Source organism: Oryzias latipes, chromosome 4 (genome assembly GCF_053564925.1).
Source record: "Oryzias latipes strain Hd-rR chromosome 4, Olatipes_Hd-rR_3.1".
NCBI classification, from domain to species: Eukaryota; Metazoa; Chordata; class Actinopteri; order Beloniformes; family Adrianichthyidae; genus Oryzias; species Oryzias latipes.
The window spans coordinates 31,897,378-31,917,587 of NC_136240.1; the positions used below are offsets into that span (position 1 = coordinate 31,897,378).

The following is a 20,210-nucleotide window of genomic DNA, read 5'->3' on the forward strand; positions in this document are numbered from 1 at the left end:
ACGTCAGTTTCATAGCCCTAGGTTTCCTCCCTGTTGCTTGTGACACACTATGTGCCGTCATGAGCTTTTCCCTGATCAGGTCAGCGTGCGTCGTACCCGGGTCTGTGGCAGAAATGATGGCACCAAAGAAAAGGCAGTCCGTGTAGTAGAACTTGTCGGTCAGTTGTCCGACCGCTTTCATCAGCGTCACCACGCCGTACATCATGTTCCTGCAGACAGACAACCAGAGGAGAGCCGCAGACTTCGTTAACAAACGTCTGGCTCCTCCTGCTTCATGACCAATAAGACGACTTACCCGATCACAAAGCATGAGATGGCAGTGCCGAGGAACGCATATGTTATTATGGAGCCCAGGTTCCTGAAGAAATTTCTCTGGAGCAAAAAAGAGGGGCAACGTTAGAAACAGTCAGCAGTTACTGCCCGGTTAGCAACTCAAGCATGCAGCTGATGGACCGTCTGCAGAACTAACTTTAGTATAGCAACTACAGCAGCTGAACCCAAAAGCCTCTGGAAGTCATTGTCTGCATTTGTGCAAAGACACGAAAAATGTCGAGTCAGATTTTCTGCAGGAAACGGGCCTTTTCCACCGCGAGACCGAGGAAGAGAAATGTTGAACATGAGCAAGACAGTTTGGTTTATTTGGGCAAATTGATGAAACATCTACACTATTTCTCTTAATGCCGGACAATTTGAAAAACTATTAATTTTTTTTTTTTTTTAAATGGGGAAGGGGAGGGGGGGCTCTTTTTCCTGCTTCCCGAAGACAACCGTTTGACTCAGCAAACTAAATACAATAAATAAAATAAAACTCCGTCCGGATGGACTCTTCCCACAAAAACACCAAAACCTGCAAATCTAGTCTTTTAGAGGCCTTACAAACTTTCAGAGGGAGTTTTCAAACTGCCTCCAAGAAAAAGAAAAAAACAACAACTAGAATTTGATGACAAACCAACCGGCCAGTAACTTCAATACTTCAACCAAACCAGTCTTGTTATTACAAAAAGAAAAATATAATGGAGTAAGTTGAAGACCTATGAGGATATTATGAGGCTTTGGCCTTGATCCACTTGTTACAGAGATCAACATCATTAGACGCCATTTTGTTGCACCTCACCATTTGTACCTAGCACAAACTGCATCTTAAGAAAGTAAAAAGACTCTTGTTCTGAGGAAAAATTGTCTTTTTCCTGTGTTTGCAATAAAATAATCGTATTAAGGAAGTTATTTATTGCGCAAAATAATCTTAGTTTGAGAAAAAATATGTTCTAGTGTCCAGAATTATTTCCTCAAAATAAGAATTCTTGGTGAGAAAAGTGTGCCAGCTTTCTGCCTGGAAGATTTTGTGTCTAAAGCGTTTGGAGTCATTGTTCTGTGGAGGTCAGGTTCTGATGTCGGATGAGTGCCAGGCTGTCAGTTTTCTGCTCAGGTCAGACAGAATGTATCCGATTATACATTGAAGGACCTTCTTTTATGGACTGGAGATCAACCATGCTGGAAAAGATAATCTCCTGTCTCAAAAAGTGAAATAATAAAAAATAAAAAAAAGATACTCCCATGTCAACCCAAGACAAGTATCATAACAGGAAAGTGTTCTTTGACCACTAAATGTCCCTGTGGTTCTTTAAAACCACCACTTTGGGCTTTAAAAGTCTTTGCTTTAGCTGGTGTAACCAAGAGAACAAGACAAGATCATATTTCATTTGTTAACAGTGATGCCTTGGAGGTGAAAAAATAAAACAAAACAGCAAATGGTCATTGCTTACAAGTCCTAAACCTCAGGTCTCAAATCCAAGTAGAACCCATAGTAGAATAAAGAAAAGAAAAAAAAAAACAATCCAACAACTGACACTTAAAAGGCTTCCCCATTGCTATGCAATGGAGAAGCAGCTAAAGCATTCCATCCAACATGTCTTTAAGTGTCATGGCTGAGAAGCAACAGACGGATTCAAACCAGTAAATATCAGCGTCTGAAGACAAACATCTCTGAAAGGGCTTGACTCGCTTCGGCCAGATGACTCCCATTCCGACGCTGAATCTTCAGTTCAGTCTCAGATCTGCCTCAAATAAATATTTTTGTCCCAAGTATACATAAAAAGTTGTTAAATGCAGTAATCATTTAGAATATGGAAATTATATTCAGTCAATAACTGATGATGCTTTTTGGTATTGATCAGTTAAAAACTTTGCAAAAAAAACGTGGGCGGGGGGGACTTGACGCTGGCTACATTGCTGCTGTGGGAGATGTTCCGGTGTACTACACCTGACTGAGGCTCACAAGGTCTTCCACTGATGCAGCATCTGCAAGAGTCGCGCCAGTGAAATGTATGAGAGTTTTTCCTCCCGTGTTAATGCGGCCAGCGAGGTCCTTCTGCATTTCATTGTTTTGTCGTACTAATTACTTTGCTCTCCGGGACTATGTTAAAGCTCTGTGATAGGTTAATATGTCTAAGGCCTTTTAAGTGTCACTTTTTGTATATTGTAACCCTTATCATTTGTGTTATTGTTTATTATTCTGTGAGAACGCTTTGCTATAGAGGTGGATTCTGTTTTTGTTTTTTTGTATTTTGTTTAATAGTTCTGATAGCATTGATTGGTGCGTGAAAAAAGGCACATACTGAAAAACTAGAATAAATGTCAGTTAGATCCAAGAACCATTTGGGTTTTTCATCAAGCTTGAGGCAAACAACACATTTTCTGCAACCTGAGACTTTTCTGTTTGGACGTCACAGATGCAGAGAGATCACAAATGATTACCAATGCTTTGCACCAGGTCCATGTTTACAGAGAACACAGTCCTGATCTGTGACAGATTGACAGTCTAATGGCGTCCTCAAATGCACCTCCAGAAAATGTCACACCAAAAATGACAACACAGCTGAAATAATCTCATTTGAAAAATTAGAAAAAACATCACCAAAGGGGGAAAAAGGTTTAGTTTAGTTCAGTACGTGTAAACTCGGCACTTAAGTCAGCATGTAGAAAATATCCCTTCACTCCAACAGTCAAAAGATTGTTTTTGTTACTATAGAGGAAAGATGTTGGTCCTTAGATAACAAAAACCTTTTTTTTTCTCTTTAACCAACCGTTAAATATGAGAAGAAAATTAGAGAATTGGCCTTTTTGTCATTTCATGATTTTCTTTGTAAATAATCATCTTCATAAAATGTCAAAATTAGTATTTTTCTTTGATTTATTATTTATTATGCTGATATACAACACTTACTGACATGGAAGAACTTGTTTTTAGAAAGTGTATCTAAAAAATATGCAACTTGTCAAAAGAGCAGGTGAATATTCCCACTGTTTGGGAGGGATATTTTCTTAAAACGAGGCCTTTTGTCTGCAGTGAAACTGTCATTGTGTCTCGATTAAAGGGTCAGAAGTTCATCTGGCTAAAAATTAGATCAATCTATTCTAATAAGATTTTTTTGCAGCGCAGTCACTGAGCTGCCCACAAGGAAAATGTACTTCCACCAGATTTAGTAAATGCAGATTTATATGAAATTAAACAAATGTGCTTCATGACTTTAAAAAAGCAGAAACATTGCAGCTGTCAAAAAAAAAAAAAAACTGCCAGCAGAAATGCAAGAGAGGAAATGAAAGACATCTGCAACAGACTTCCCCTCAAAAGTTCCACTTATAGGCAAAAAAAGGATTTTCCAGGCCTGACCAAAGGGTTTGCGATCATCTTTAGATCAATTAATTTTCAGAGCGTTCCTAGTGGTCTTTAAACTATGATTATGCTGATTTTAGCCACAAAAAAACCCCAAACTGTTGTTTTTTCAGGACGTAGTTTCTGTAGAGCGGCAGGAGTTCATTGGAAATTTGCCTCAGAGTAGCGGGACTGCTGGTGTGCAGCAACCCCACCCCCCTTTCCCCTCCCTGTGTTTGTGACCCGCCCAGCATATTTTAATCAAAATCTTTTTCCAACGACGTTTATTTGTCGGCACCTGATTCAAAACTATTTGAACAATTAAATACTCAGAAATGCCATTTTGAGCTAAATTTTCCAAATAAATGTCCCCCATAACGGGAAAAATTGCCACAAGAACGCGTTAAAAACACCAAAAACACAATTTTCCTCTGAGTGGGTCTAGAACAGCGAGACCATGTGTCCATTGTAGCGGCAGCAGCTGTGTTCACCCGCGCCCACATCAGCATCACGGCGTCACCTCACCTTCTTCAGACTGTATCCAGCGTGGAAAATAATTGGAGGAAGCAGAATGTTGAAGAAAAGCTCGGGGTCAAAGGTCACCTAGGGATGACAATGAGCATATAATTCACAGGTTTGCATCTGGCAGGAGTGCGGGTGGAGGTGATGGAGCTCTTCAGTTACCTTGCGCAGCATGTCATTCTGCTCCACGTTGTGAATCTCTCGAGAGTTGATCTCTCCCTTGAGGGTGTACTCGAAGAACTTCCCGCTGACGTTCAGCAGCAGCGTGCTGGCCGGTCCTTCCTTCAGCGAGCAGCTCGGGGGGGTCTTGTTGTGGTAGCTGGTGGCGGGGATGCCGTACCGCAGAATGACCCCCACCAGCAAACCTGATCATAGAAGAGAGAGAGAAAAAAACAATGATTTCCTGCAAAACTGAACAAAAAGGGAGTCACCCTTGGAGCTACAGATGAACCTTAAGTTTTGGTTTAGGCCGTAAAACAAAGTTGACCATGAAGCCTTCAGCTGATGTAGATTTTGGCTTCAAACTAAATGTTTTTCCCACTTTATCATTTACAGTTAAACCAGAATAAAACAAAAACAATTTATGGGCATCAAACACTCAAAGTTTCTTATCAACTCGTTACTTCTCTGTCTGGTTGTCCATAGAACTTCCAAAGTCTGAATGGAAGCCAAAACCTCTCTTTTGAGGAATAAAAGTCCGTTTCAGATCAGAAGACACCGTCCTCCAATGTTTCCTTGGGAAAAAGCTCGTCGTTGAGCGTGGCCCCTTGGGACCTTGAGCCATCCCTTTAGTTATGCTGCTGTAAGCTTACACTGGTGGGGGTTTGTTCAAGGATGAACTGTTTTTCTTTTCTTACTGCAGACGTTTCCTCTGTCCGCCGTCTTTCTAGTCCATAAATTTGTCACTGCTGCAGTCCCTACCCCCAAAGTTCCAGTGTTTAGCTTCTCTTTTTGTCAATTTCTTGTCTCTTCTCCCTGAAACAGTCACCCTTGCCAAGTTTCTTCCAGCTTCAAGGAAATTTCCTCTCCTCAGACATTCAAATGTGTGCTCAGGACCGAAAGTACAGCTTGGATTTCATGTTTGATCGTGCACTTTGAGTGACAACTGTTGTCGAAAAAGTGCTATATAAATAAAGGTTGATTTGATTTGATTTAGGGCCTTCATTAAAATAAAAAGTTAGAAAAATGTGGTCTTAATGGAACAAATTTAACAATAACAATCCTCAATATTTGGCCTTATTTTGATCTTTTACTTTCACCCTTAAGACAACCTTGGTTGTGCATTTTGGATTTATGATTCATTTAAGTGAAGTGGTATCTAAGTAGAGTCCTTGCTTTGAGAAAATACATTAACTCCTTATCCAAACCACTCCGATTGAAATGCCCGGAAACTTAAACCTGACCTTAGAATCAATCCCAACCTCAAAGAAATGACTGATCCCATAAAATGTGGTGGGGCACGCACACATCGATACAGACCTGACACAACACAGAAAAAGCATGAAACCATGTTTGATTTCTTGCGCAACCTGTCCTCAGGTTGCAGGGTCCACAAAGCTTAGGTTCTTTCCGTGGCTTTTGGTGAGGAAGTGCCACTGCTTCAATCAGCTAATCAACACGTCCATGTTCAAGGATACACTCACTCAGATGGGTTTTACTGTTTGCTCCCCTAAGCGTGTTCCAATTGAAAGAGCTCGGATCAAGATTGATAAACATATTCCTATTAATAAAATCTACTTCATCAATGCAACGGTTAAATATTGGCCGATTTTCTCCCAGCTTCACAAACGCAGTTGCAGAGTTTAGTTTTTTTCAGTCTGTCAGAACCAGGACAGCTCCTGTTTGTGAACAAAACTCAACCCATTAGGAAAAAAAAAACACCAGGGCGACCTTTGCCAACACAACCGAACCAAAAATAGCTAATCTAAGCCTGCTTTCTGACGAAGAAATGTCTGGTTAATGAGCGACATTTGAACAGGACCTGAAGGCTAACGCAACGCAGAAACAGAACCGTCCGTTGGCACAAAGTCGCATATTTTGTGGTTCTCTTGAAAAAACATGGAGGCACCAACTGTACTTTGACACGGTGATGTTTTTTACTTCTTAAAAATATGAGTTTTTTTCCACCCAGTTTCCTTTATTTTCTGCAAGCATTCATTTATTACAATTGAAAAGTCACTTTTAGGTGGTGGGTTGGGTTTTTGGAAACCAGCAGACACCAAGTGGAACTCTGTTTTGGTTCTTGGGAGTCTGAAAATGGCCCCTCCAGCAAAAAGCTCATGAACGCCACAGCTTTTTTTTTTTTTTTTTTAAATTAAACTTTTCCTGAATTTAATGTCAGAGTTTTCTGGGAAAAAGAAATGTGTCAAAGTGTTAAAGTAAAACCGTGCTTCTCTTCAAACTATGCATCATAGGGGGTGAGCAGAAACGATTCCTTGGCATTTGATGGCAAATTTATTTGATTTTTCCCCATTCTTTCCCCAACAGTTTGTTTCTAGTATAATGTGTGAGAGATGTACAGGAAGCAATACACTCCTGCTTCAAATGAATCGCTCATAATATTATCTCCAAATATTACAATTAGTTTTCCACTGTAAATTTCCAACTAAACTTAGAAGGCCTGTGAAAACGTATGATCTTTTGATATTTTACTTTCACCCTTAAGACAACCTTGGTTGTGCATTTTGGATTTATGATTCATTTAAGTGAAGTGGTATCTAAGTAGAGTCCTTGCTTTGAGAAAATACATTAACTCCTTATCCAAACCACTCCGATTGAAATGCCCGGAAACTTAAACCTGACCTTAGAATCAATCCCAACCTCAAAGAAATGACTGATCCCATAAAATGTGGTGGGGCACGCACACATCGATACAGACCTGACACAACACAGAAAAAGCATGAAACCATGTTTGATTTCTTGCGCAACCTGTCCTCAGGTTGCAGGGTCCACAAAGCTTAGGTTCTTTCCGTGGCTTTTGGTGAGGAAGTGCCACTGCTTCAATCAGCTAATCAACACGTCCATGTTCAAGGATACACTCACTCAGATGGGTTTTACTGTTTGCTCCCCTAAGCGTGTTCCAATTGAAAGAGCTCGGATCAAGATTGATAAACATATTCCTATTAATAAAATCTACTTCATCAATGCAACGGTTAAATATTGGCAGATTTTCTCCCAGCTTCACAAACGCAGTTGCAGAGTTTAGTTTTTTTCAGTCTGTCAGAACCAGGACAGCTCCTGTTTGTGAACAAAACTCAACCCATTAGGAAAAAAAAAACACCAGGGCGACCTTTGCCAACACAACCGAACCAAAAATAGCTAATCTAAGCCTGCTTTCTGACGAAGAAATGTCTGGTTAATGAGCGACATTTGAACAGGACCTGAAGGCTAACGCAACGCAGAAACAGAACCGTCCGTTGGCACAAAGTCGCATATTTTGTGGTTCTCTTGAAAAAACATGGAGGCACCAACTTTACTTTGACACGGTGTTGTTTTTTACTTCTTAAAAATATGAGTTTTTTTCCACCCAGTTTCCTTTATTTTCTGCAAGCATTCATTTATTACAATTGAAAAGTCACTTTTAGGTGGTGGGTTGGGTTTTTGGAAACCAGCAGACACCAAGTGGAACTCTGTTTTGGTTCTTGGGAGTCTGAAAATGGCCCCTCCAGCAAAAAGCTCATGAACGCCACAGCTTTTTTTTTTTTTTTTTAAATTAAACTTTTCCTGAATTTAATGTCAGAGTTTTCTGGGAAAAAGAAATGTGTCAAAGTGTTAAAGTAAAACCGTGCTTCTCTTCAAACTATGCATCATAGGGGGTGAGCAGAAACGATTCCTTGGCATTTGATGGCAAATTTATTTGATTTTTCCCCATTCTTTCCCCAACAGTTTGTTTCTAGTATAATGTGTGAGAGATGTACAGGAAGCAATACACTCCTGCTTCAAATGAATCGCTCATAATATTATCTCCAAATATTACAATTAGTTTTCCACTGTAAATTTCCAACTAAACTTAGAAGGCCTGTGAAAACGTATGATCTTTTGATATTTTACTTTAACCTAACTCCTCGACATGCAGACACGAAGTGTACCTCAGCTTGAAACCCCCCAAAACAAAGTCTATGTTTTAGGATAACCTCCACACGTCAAAGAGTTCATTTTAAAACATAGACATAAAGATATAAAATCATTTTAGTTTTTTTTTTTATTAATTACTTTTCTGGTGGTCGCCATAAATTATGACAGTATTTTGGTTGCTAATTAAACTTTTGTGGTAATTTTTCAAACGGTAAAAAGGCAGACATAAATGTTTTCATTTAAATTCAAAGTCAAATAAATCCAACACTCTTATTAAAAAGTGGTAATTTCCTATTAAAAAGGTGATTTATGTGCTTTTTTTTAAACAGATGGTGCGTGTTCTACAAATGATTTCCTCTTTTTTTGGTAGTTCTGATCCCATGGATGCTGAATGTTTGGTCTGGTTGCAGGTGACTTGTTTTCTCATGCAGCTGCAGCTGCATGGTGGAGGAGTGAACTCCTTCAAGCACGAGCACGAGCTCCGTCAGTGAGGAGAAACGCGTTTGTTCCGTCTCCTGTGCGTCTGCAGATTCACCCGCCATGCCCCCTGTTCACGCACAAGGAGGGCTGAATCACGCAAACCCTGCGGGAAGGTGGTGGCGCTGCTATGAAGGAGAGGGAAAGAGATAAAGATGGAGTCTGCGTCGGATCCGATCCAGAAGCCTCACCGTAAATCATTGCCAGCCCGGTTTCGTGGAGGAACCGAACCCGTCTGTGCTTGAAGAGCCAAATGGTGAGGATCGTTAATGTCAGCAGCAGAATGAATGTCAGCAAGCTAACGCTGTCCTGTCGGTGACTTTCCTCTGCCTCCTTCTCCGTGCCGTCGATTTCCTCCATCTCCGCCCGCAGTCCCGGTGCCGCGCTTAAGAGGATCCAGGCGGGGGCCGCCGCCCGCAGCGCGGCGTTCGCTCCGCTCCGCCTCGGCTGTAGAGCCTCCATGGTCCGCGGTGATGATGCTCCTGCTGGACTCCGCGTCTATGCCATGTCACTGCTGGGAAATAAGGTCCCACGTACGCACAGCTGAGCCAAACACGGGCCGGCGAGTCCAGCCTCTTAAAGGAACACGGCGAGGCGAGCGCAGCGCTGTGCGTAAAGTTAGACTCACGGTCGGATTCACACTTCCGGGATCAACAGCTCAGAAACTAAACGTTTGTACCAGGAAGGGAGGATCTCTTTCACTTTTAAAGTTTGACTGAATAAAATAAAAGCTTTATTTTTTATTTTTAATGATCATTATCCTGAGTTTTTTAATGAAGAGTTTGGTCTCTGCGCGCAGCTGGCCGAGCAGAGACCATCAACAAATTGCAAACAAAAGAGCATCAATTTAGAATTCATTAGTTTACTAACTGAAATAAAATCAAGTTGATCGATTACATAACTTTCCAAAATATTTTTATTGTTGCAAATTTAATGTGAAATTTAGAACTGAACTGGTTTTTGATTCATTTTAACTCTCAAGGGTTGTCCTGACTGAGTTACAATTTTACTCCTCATACAACTAAAAAAACAATCAAAGCACTTAATTTGGTAGGATTTTACAATGATAGCTTGTTATTTTGTTGTGAATTTTGTTTAACACAAAGATCTAAGGGCCTAAAATATACCAAACACTATAGGATTTAACAAAGTTACTATTTGCTGTTTGAAATTGAGCATAGGTCATGATTTTGTATTTTAAAGAATATTAATCCAAGAGTAACCACTTATTTTAATTCCATATTGATTTAATGCACCCATTAATTCGTTCAACTTTCGGCTTGTCCCTTTAGGGGTCGCCACTCGCCTGATGGGCAGCAGTACAAAAGGTCTTGCCTAAGGACCCACACTGGATTTTGGCTTATTGCACACCATTTCCGGCGTGACAGTCCTTCACCTAGCCAGCTGAGCTATGCAGTCACTTTTGAAAAACACTCAAGAAATAGAATGTTTGTCATTTAAAATTGATTGTTATGATATTAATATTCTGATCATCGGAATTCATGAATATTGATCAATAGTTTTAAAGATGAGAGCAATAGGATCTTCACACTCACCGCCGTGTGACCAAAACAATGCGTAAAGACCAAAACTTAATAAAAGTTGCTTAGACTGAGCCTTAAAAAAATAGATTTTGCAGTTTATTCTTTGCATCCCTGCAAATATAAGAGAGACTGAATTCCCAGTGCAACCGTTTAATTCTTGAGTCGCTGATACCGGAAGTCGGGAATCAGTGAAATTCTTTCTAACTTGATGGAGGAGGCGGGCGGCTCTCTTGGAGGCGCAGCTCTGCCTTTGCACATGTGGAGGAGCGCAGCTCTGCACGCAGCAGCCGCCAAAAAACAGAAACACTGCGCAGGGATTCTGCTGATTGTGCAGCTTTGTCCCTAAAAAACAGGAAATTCGAGTCACGTCAGAATCAAAATTGGAAGGAGAGATTATGAAAAAGATCACACAAATTGGGATTAATATGAATATATTAATATGATGATTAATATGATTAATATGAATGGATCAAAGAAAATCCCTACCTTTCTGCCTTATAGGGGATTTGTTTAGTGGTGCTCAATTAATGACCACGATTATGCAGAAAAGGGGTCCTCAAGCAGCCCTCTGCCTGTTTTTTCTCTCTATTGTCTAACACACACACCTGTTTCCTCATCGGCTCTGCAGAGACTTTAAAACACGGTTATTTAAATCGGCGGGGAGGTAAAACTGGTGGGTAAGCCATGTTTCTCTGCAACGTCCATGGAAACAAGGTTTCCTGTTTTCACGAGTTTGTAATCTGATTACTTATATGCAAATACTCGTACTGATCCTCCACACATGCAAATGTGTTTTAGTCCTGACTATTTCTGTTTCTTAAAAAGTTACAAATCAGGTCAGAAATGTGTGAATAATCCTTTAAACCTTCCATAACTTTTTCATTGGTCTTTTTTTTTTAAATAAATGATTTAATAGAATAAACCCAATGTTTCAGAGCCACAACATCATGATTTTATGCGAGCCAGCATTGGCATGCATCTTCTATACATCAGATCCAGTAGTTATCGTCTGAAGGCTTGTTTGAAAAGAGTTGCATGACAGTGCATTTTGTGATTTAAACTTCTTAATTGACTTTATTCGGTTCGTAGGACTGGGTTTGCTTCCCAGGGGTGCAATAAGCCAAAGATCCAGTGTGGGTCCCTGGTGCTGCTCCCTATCTGGGTCTCCCCGTGCCTTGAAAACACAGGGTTACGCTGTGATGACCCCTAATGGGATGTGCCAAAAGGTAAACAATAAGAACAATTGACTTTATTAAATCAAAAGACAAAAACAAAAAACACAAAAATAATTAGATGTATTTTCAAAAAACCTCTAGATGGACACAATGGGCCCTTAAAAGAGGTCAAAGTAAAAAAAATACTGAGGCTTTAAATTTAGGAGGAGGACAACTTCACCAACTGAACAGATAAACAAACTTACTTTAACTGACCTAACTAAATGGAAACACAAGGGAATATATATATAGTCAGTGGCTGATCAGACTAACTAGACACACAGGAGGGAACTGAAAAAGACTAAAACAAACTACAAAGTACAGCAAACAAACAAAATTAATGTCCATCCTTTGGTAAATTAACATTCAAAAATAATGAAACTAGATCCAATTTAATTTAAAGTAAAGCAATATTCAACGCAAAAAAAAGTTTCTTCTCCCCTGGACAATGGTTTTGCCCATTTAGCTGACTGATGAATATCGGGCCAGACAAACAGGCCTCACTTGATGGTTCCAGCAGCAGAGGGCAGTGGTAGTCCAAAGGTCCCCCACAACAAGGTGTCTTAAAAAACCCACATTAAATGAATGAAAGTAAATGGAAATAAAGCTTCAAATATGTGTCAACACATTTTATACTTAACCAAAAAATTTTTTGTATTTTTTTATGTGTTTATGTTTGAAACAAAAACATCTAAAAGTGTGTGCACAATGTAAAGTGATAAAATTATGTAGTATATGTAATATGTAGTGTGTGGTGTAGGAGGTTACTGCCGTGATGGGGTGGCACCATAGGCAGCCATCACAATGGGTTACAACTATTTACGGCTCAGTTCGCCAGTTATTGTGCCCTAATTGAAGACATTTCAGTCCTTCTCCAATCATTTTTTTGATCTATTGTAAACATTTTCCCAGGGATCTTTTCATTATAATTACAAATTTTTTTTGTGGCTAAAATAAAAAAACTTGTGCCGTTTCTGCAGAGCAGCAGGAGTTTCTTTAGTTACAATCTGACCCTGTATCTGACTCTGTTTGCCTGGCGCCTGCCCAGACTCTCGCCTGGATCCTGACTACCCCGTTTCTCCTCTGATAAACTTCTGCCTGTTATCGACTCCTGCCTGGGTGGCCCTGATTTAGCTTTGTGGACTTTTAGCTGAGCTTATAAACCTGCTGCATTTGGATCCAGCCGCCTGCCTGTTCTTGTGAAACAACTACCATTTTCACTGGAGTGGGTCTTTAACAATAATACCTTCATCACTAAAGGTGCATATCAGAGGTAGATTCATTGTGTTTTGGGAGTTTGGCTTTAATAATGTTTCCAATTTACCCCAGACTTTGCTGCTTCTCATTGTTGGAACACACCTGATTCAAGTATCACAGAAGTGTGCGTCACTTTTCTGATTAGAAAGTCACAGAGCTTACAAATGCCATACGAGTTTTAGCTAAATACAGTGATGCTGTCCTTATCACCATGGTAACCAGAGATGGAGTACTCTGTGGAGACAAAGCTGCCCCATCAAGGCAGGTTTAGCTAGCAAGGGTTTATTTGGGGGTTCTTCTTTCCTTACGTAATACCATCATTGTGTTTTATTCTCGTTGAAATCTTGTGCTACAAATTGTGCATTCAACACACCAGACAGAACGACATTCTGACACTCACCAACCCCCTGCAGAGCCTAATAATATCCAAAGTTGTTATTCACAGTAACCTTTAATGAGAGCCTTGTAAATCTCTGGAGGAATCACACCCAAACAGCTAATGTTGCTTTAATTAAAAGCTAGTTAGTCGCCACAGCAACGTGTGGATTTGTCATCCCTGTGACTGTAAGACATGGCTGATGTTAGGGGAACTGGAATTCTAAAGAAATGCTCCTTAACCTGATACCACAATTACAACAGAAATGGGATTTCTTCATCAGAACTCATTTCAGCTGACAAGTATTACTCAGCAGGCCCTTTACTAGAGCAAAGTTCAGAAGCGTTGCTTTTGTCCTCACACAAGTATAATACGAGCTGTTAAAAGCACAGTGTGAAAAAGAGAAGTACTTTGGGACCAGGTGTCAGGGCATGATGTGGATTACCTATTATTAGAACAGCCTTAAGTTGGAGGCTTATATGACGTGAAGTTGAATGGTTACGTGGCGTTTTGTATAGATTAGTAAATGCTCGGGCAACGAAGAAACAGGAATTTATTATTGACACTTTATTACATAACTTGTAGCGCGGAAACTTTCTATAAAAAACATTTCCGTTTTCTGTAAGACCAGTTTCCTTTTTTTTTCAATACTGAAAACACTCGGAGGGGTGTGTCCAATGTGTAGCTCTGGTGGTGCGTTCGTGACAACCTGTTAAAACTGCCACTTTGTCTTTTATAAGGGTTTCCTTGCAACTCTTTAGCCACTCGTACGAGTTGTCAATTTACTTGCTATAAATGTTGCCATTTTATGCTCCTAGAATTTGACAATGACGTTTTCAAATCAATATGATTGAATGCTATGCAAAGTTTAACGATGTTGAAGCTGTTTCGCCTTTTTTAGAATTACGTTTTATTGCATGATGCTACATTATTTCTGCACGCTATTCATTTTAAAATAATATATTACATATTTGTTTTATTAAATCATAATTTTAATTTATGACTCATATGGGCCCGTGTGTCTTCTGTGCGGAAATAACATTTCCGATTACATTTGAATGTTGCATGCGTGAGCCCGTCCTTTACGTCATCGCGTCTTCGTGATCTCATAAATGATTGGCTGTTACCGCTACTACCAGGCCAGTGATTGGCTGTCCGCCTTAGCTATGTACGGAGATGGGAGGGGGGGGTGTTGTAAATTAAAGTATACGTAGGTGAGCCTCGCATCAGTTCGTTTTTTTTCGGAGTAACGTTACCTACCGGGCTTCCTCAAATCGGGCCACTGCTAGAGGGAACAAGATGGGATGCTTCTATTCGAAGAAATCCAAAAGAAAGTCGGGGGAGAAAGAAGAGCATACGTCGACTGGCGAAACTAGTAACGCGGTTCCCCTTGGCAACAACACCGACGAAGCACCGAAGCAGTACAGCTGGGATAAAAGAGAGAAGGTGGGGCAATCAATGGAGCAGTAAATGACAGTTGCAGTTTCAGACTGTGTTATTTGTGACCTTAAGCTCAAATATACTGTGTTATTGTTGTGAAACAAAGCGGAGATAAGAGATAAAGTCACTCTAGAGCCTTTTTAATCATCCATTTGCATGATCTTGTAGAGATGGGTATACATTTCTAAGCTCCTGGAGTAACTGTACCTAAAGGGGATCATCCCACCAAAACGTCCAGCTTTGATCTCCACATTTACATCTCCATAAGTGGACATCTCAGAGCAAATATAGAGTTATTGACCTCTTCTCCCCGCCGTTTCCTTGCAGGCAGAGTTACATCTCATTATCGGATTAACACACAACACAGACTAAATTTAGCCCGTTCAGACAGACAAGAGTAAAGTGGTCACAGGGCGGTTTCCGTTTTGACTCAAATCTGGCACAACCACATCATGACCTACACCCTACACCTCTGGCTCTGGTCAAAAACTGCCTAAAAACAGGCCAACGGCAGCTGGAGGTTCTAGCTAAAACAAGCTTGACTTTTTGCTCAATTTAAAGGCCCGCTCCGGTGAAAATCGTATTTTTTAGCATGTCCTCGTGGCCTTTTTCTCAAGATGACGAACACGTGTAAAGAAAATTTTGATTAAAATTGTATTTCTTTAGGAGCAGAGACAAATGCAGTTGACAAAAGCTTGTAGCTGTGACATAGGTGCTCCAGTTGGAGGCCCACAGGTTCTCTGCTTTGCTCCATTCTGGTGCTTTCACCTGTGGATTCCATGCATTCCATGCATGTCTTCATTTTCCTCATCTGAGCTGGCATCTGGCTCAAAACTGTAAGGCCGAATAGATCGGATATTGAGAGAGATACTTAAATATTCAATAATGTAAGGTTGGGGTCGTGACAGGCTGTAAGCTAAAGGGAGAGAGAGTGTAAACAAAGGGATGATGGGAATTGAGGGCAGACTTAGTCTGGCACCAGCAGTCCCGCCCACAAAGACGAAATATCTTTAACATATTCAATTTTTCATTAAATTTATACTTTGTCGTAAACTTTACTCTTAAAATGGACTCTATAATGGACTTTATAATTGCGTCTATGTTGAAATGTAACTTTTTTGTATTCTTTGTTTTGCCGTTTTGTCTTTGAGCAGGTTGACCTGAGTCACTACACGCTCAAAGAGCTCAAAGATGTCACAGTGGGCCGTCTGCCCGGCACATTAAACGGGGAACAGTTTGTCATCCAAGAGTGCGAGAACTGCAACATCTTTGTGCTGGATCACTCTGCGACCATCACCATCGACGACTGCGTCAACTGCCGCATTGTGCTGGGACCTGTTAAGGGAAGTGTCTTTTTCAGGGACTGCAAAGACATCAAGTGTGTGGTGGCCTGTCAGCAGTTTCGCACGAGGGACTGTCAAAAGATGGACGTGTTCCTCTGCTGCGCCACCCAGCCCATCATCGAGTCCTCCACAGGAATGAAATTCGGCTGCTTTCAGTACTTCTACCCCGAACTGGCCTTTCACTTTAAGGACGCGGGGCTGAGCATATTCAACAACAACTGGAGCAACATCCACGACTTCACGCCGGTGTCGGGGGAGAACAACTGGAGCCTACTGCCGGAGGCATCTTCCGTTCTGGATTTTGTTCCAACCCCAGATCCCGAGTCCGACTTTAAGTCTGTCCGGATCTCCGCCGACCCCTCTCGGAGCATTGTCCCCCTGACCAAGGGAGGGAGGAGGAAGGAGAGTGAGGAGTCCTGTCTCTTTCTGTTCTTTGCTGGCGAATACACCACTGCAAATGCCCGCAAACTGATAGATGAGGTGAGCATCCGACAAACAGAGAGCGCTTTTCGTTTTGACACCACTCGTTTTGGAGCACCGGTGCATTCATCTGCTGTTAAACAAAGTAAATTTCAATAAAGTTCCAGTACCTAGAACAATAAGATTTGTATCGTGTAAATGCATTTACACATTTAAATCAACTTGCAAAGTGTTCTTGACACCAGCAGCTTGTCGGCAGGTTTGATGTTCATTCAGGTGAATGCACTGCAAACAAGCCCCCCCCAAGTAATATGTCAATAAATCTTACAATTTGACACATTTTCTTTAAATAAGCAAAAAAAGTGGTAAGAAAAATGATCTAATCAAGATTACTTATTTTAAGAAAAATATTCTAGTCATGAAAAGATGTTTTTTTTTAAACTAAGATTATTTTACTTTGAAAAAACTTACTTTCTAGGAAAGGTAAATTATCTTTCAAGACAGAAAATAATAAATTTTTTCTTTAAGAGTTTTTTTTTTTACTTTTTAAGGTTGTGTTTCTGTAGCGTGATATTAGAAAATGCAATGGAGGGTTGCTCATTAAACGCCAAGCCTTGATGCATAACTGGCCTTGCTGCTGCATAAACATTCCAGACATGTTTGCTGTTGCTAAAAAAGTGCGTCACAACAAAAGCATGACACAGATCCACCTGTGGCTGACACATCTTTAAAAATAAAAAAAACCTTGTTTGTTTGCGATTGTCTGTCCGCTGTCTTGTAATCCGCCTGTTTGTTTTCTGTCCGCAGGCGGTAGCTAAAGGTTTTGTTCTGATCCAGACAAAGGAGGTCCTGATGCGGCCTGAAGATGTGAAGAGGGTCTTCCAGAACAGTGAAGATGATCTGGTGGAGTGGATCACCAAAGGTGGGTTCTGTGGGTTACATGGTTATTTTGTTATTCCTCTATTCTAGCGGATGCTTTAAGCAAGCCTTCATCTGATTCACAGCCCCATCAGTCATGGATTTGTGTTAATACCGCAGACTCAAATACCCAAAGCGTTGCTGGAGGAAGGGTTTATTTTTCAGCGGAGCAAAAAAATAGACAAGTCTTGAAATGCTCAGAATTCCCGGTTTGTTGTCTTTCCTCATTTCATTCAAATATGTGAAAGGGACACAACTCCACACTGAAGGACTGCACAAAAATGAGTTGTGACTATTGTTACTACAACTTTTTTTATTTTTAGTGAGAAAGTTAACGTACTGTTTGTTCATTTTGTTTTTCTTTGGTTTCCCAGAAACCTGTCCTAAATTCCCACTCTGATCATTTTTGGATCTGTTGTAAAAGCGTTCCTAGTGGGTTTTTTTTTATTATTAGGATTGTGCCGTTTTTAGGCAAAATTACAAAAACTGTAGTTTTCTAGGACATAGTTTTTTTTTTTGCAGAGCAGCAGTTCTGTAGAAATTTACCTTTGAGTTGTAGGCAGGGCTTTGGGTGGGGCAACCCCGCCACCCTTCCCCTCCCCGTTACAAGGAGCTCGGAGCAGGGAGCTTGTGGCCCACCCAGCGTATTTTCTACATCACGGATAAACTGTTTTTCAAGCTGCAATTTTTTCTGTCGGTCTCCTGATTCATGTTTTGAGTAAGGAAATACTCAGAAAGGAGATTTGAGCTGAAGTTTCTTTATATATGTCCTCTATTATCAGAAAGAAATGCCACAGCAACATGTTAAAGCACCAAAAACAATTCTTTTTAGAGTGGGTCTTAAAAAAATAATTTAAACTACCATTAAGAGCGATCCCCCTCTTTTAAACTGAAGGCAGCTGCTGTTTTATCAACATGTAAACAGATTTTCTACCAAACTGAACAGGATTGTTGGAGAGGTTAGAGTTTTTTCCAGGCTATAGGATTGTGACCTTTGTCGTCTCACTACAGGTCCTGTTGTTGCTCTCGAGCTGAACGGTGACGGAGTGGTGGAGGCCTGCAGGAACATCGCCAATGAGGTGTTCAGTGCCACCAAGGTAACCAGGATTTACTTCTTTTTTTTTTTACAGTTTTGTGTGTAGCTCCTAAAAAAAATAATCCAACAAATGACAAAACTTTTTTTCACAGGTTTTTGTTTCTGACAACAAAAATACTTCAACTCGAGATGTGGACAACTTCTTCAACTTTGCCGACATGCAGATGGGATTTTAAACGGTTGGCCTTCAGGGACATCCGTCGCGCTACCTGAGATTATTCCACCGTGTCCGCTCAGCTCAGCTGCTGTAAAATAGTTCAGACTGGAAAATGGGCGTGTTTGATCAAATCCACCAAATCCATTTCAACATCCACGAGTGCAGAGAGGTAGAGCAGTCTCTGCTAATGGGTAATGTCTGCTGACGTCCTCTCTCGTCCACCACCAAACCCCTGACATGTTCTGAACTGCTGTTTCATAAGCCACCTGCAGTTCAGTTCATTTAGAGACGAGGACCAGATCTACTTGAACTAAAACGGAACAAAAGAATGGGGAAGAAGGAGCTGGCTATATAAAACTATTTTTAGATTAAGTGCATTACAACTCCAGTTTCCTCTTTATTATCTAAGAGAAATGGCATCCTGTGTGGTTTCCTTCTGCAAGTCTCATCATTTTTATAGGGTTGGTGTCTTCAGTGCCATTCTTTTTCTTTCTTTTAACTCAAACCAGTCTGGCCACCTTCCCTCGAATGTCAGAGACACCTTTGACCCCTGAAGCAGCTCTGGCTTTTCTTATGAAAACATTTTCTGAATTACACAAACTAAATCGTGCGACAGGTAATAAATCCTTTAGACTGCGTTTTTTCCTCATTTTGATGCTCAGTTCTGTGCATAACGTGTATCTAATGTTGCTCTCAGCTTGTTCTTCTCAACAGGAGGGCTGAGATTGGACAAAATACTGTGGTAAATGACTAACTTTAGCCAAATGCCAGTCAAGAGAGTCATCTAAAAGAGTCTCTGACTCACATTTATTTCCTCTTTTTTTGTTAAAACTCAACCATCACTTAAATATACTACCATTACAATCAGAGGCAATGATAAATATGACTTTAGCAAACATGCATTTATTAAATCTGTGATATGAAATTGTACTTATCTGGATTCAGGAGGAGTATTTTACATGTGGAAACATAAAGGGAGTTTTTTTGTTGTTGTTGTTCTACATTATCAGCAATCACATTATATATATATTCATCAAAACAAAAGTTTTCTGTCTAGACCGTCAATCATGGTATGTACACTTTGAATCTTAGCTGCAAACATTACTGTGAATGGTTATTTCTTCTAAAAGGATTTGATTTTTTCTGTTGGTGTTCATTGAAACTCTGCTGTAATTTAGTTTTTTAATTCCTAAACATTCCTGCCTAAAGACAAATGAAATGGAAAAAAAAACACACATAGCACATGGATAAAACAATGAAGGCAGAGATGAGTTTTGGACGAGCTGTGATTTCTGTACACATATCTCTAAATACTTTCATATTTGTCTTTTCTTAACTTGTAGTTGTTTTTTTTTTTTTAATTCTTTTTTGGATAAATGAACTTTTGTGGCATTATGTTGTGCATATTTGAAACTTGCTGTATAGATGATTTGATAAGCCAAATCAAGAATGTTTGAATGTTTCCTTTTAGCAAAAGGAGCCTGTGATTATTTTTAAAATGTTTCTTTTATACTTTGTTTTTCTTTTTTTGTATAAAAATGTAACATCCATTGTTTTGTACAAGTTCATGTGTTTTACGCTGTTATAAATAGAGAAACCAAATGAAAACATCAATGTGGTGGTCTATGATAAATCTGGAGTCAACAACAGATTGTCATTACGTTATATAAATCATCTTTAGACGTGTCTATGTAGACTCTCATTCATCCAGGTTGATTCC

At 40.1% G+C, this 20,210-nt stretch overlaps 2 protein-coding genes across 5 annotated transcripts in view; one reads left to right on the forward strand and one right to left on the reverse strand.

Annotated features, from left to right (window-relative positions):
* Positions 1-9,187, reverse strand: part of slc9a7 (solute carrier family 9 member 7) — a 32,653-nt gene extending 23,466 nt beyond the window's left edge. For both annotated transcript variants that reach the window (XM_020702656.3, XM_078946292.1), the window contains exons 1-5: positions 8,917-9,187; positions 4,337-4,539; positions 4,178-4,255; positions 296-372; positions 97-209 (exon numbers count right to left, since the gene is read on the reverse strand). In XM_020702656.3, coding sequence (XP_020558315.1) covers positions 97-209; positions 296-372; positions 4,178-4,255; positions 4,337-4,539; positions 8,917-9,187 — 742 coding nt within the window. The remainder of the gene's footprint in view (positions 1-96; positions 210-295; positions 373-4,177; positions 4,256-4,336; positions 4,540-8,916) is intronic.
* On the forward strand, positions 8,806-20,098 carry rp2 (RP2 activator of ARL3 GTPase). 3 transcript variants are annotated; one of them, XM_078946293.1, is made up of 7 exons: positions 8,844-8,981; positions 9,098-9,333; positions 11,359-11,495; positions 15,711-16,379; positions 17,127-17,241; positions 18,249-18,334; positions 18,426-20,098. In XM_078946293.1, exons 3-7 carry the CDS (start codon positions 11,469-11,471, stop codon positions 18,507-18,509), a joined length of 981 nt encoding a protein of 326 aa, XP_078802419.1. In that variant the 5' UTR covers positions 8,844-8,981; positions 9,098-9,333; positions 11,359-11,468; the 3' UTR covers positions 18,510-20,098. The 3 variants fall into 3 exon arrangements, with proteins under 3 accessions (XP_078802420.1, XP_078802419.1, XP_004068435.1); XM_078946294.1 differs by lacking the exon at positions 9,098-9,333 and having other exon boundaries at positions 8,806-8,981; XM_004068387.5 differs by lacking the exons at positions 8,844-8,981; positions 9,098-9,333; positions 11,359-11,495 and adding an exon at positions 14,225-14,562.
* The last annotated feature ends 112 nt before the right edge of the window (positions 20,099-20,210 follow it).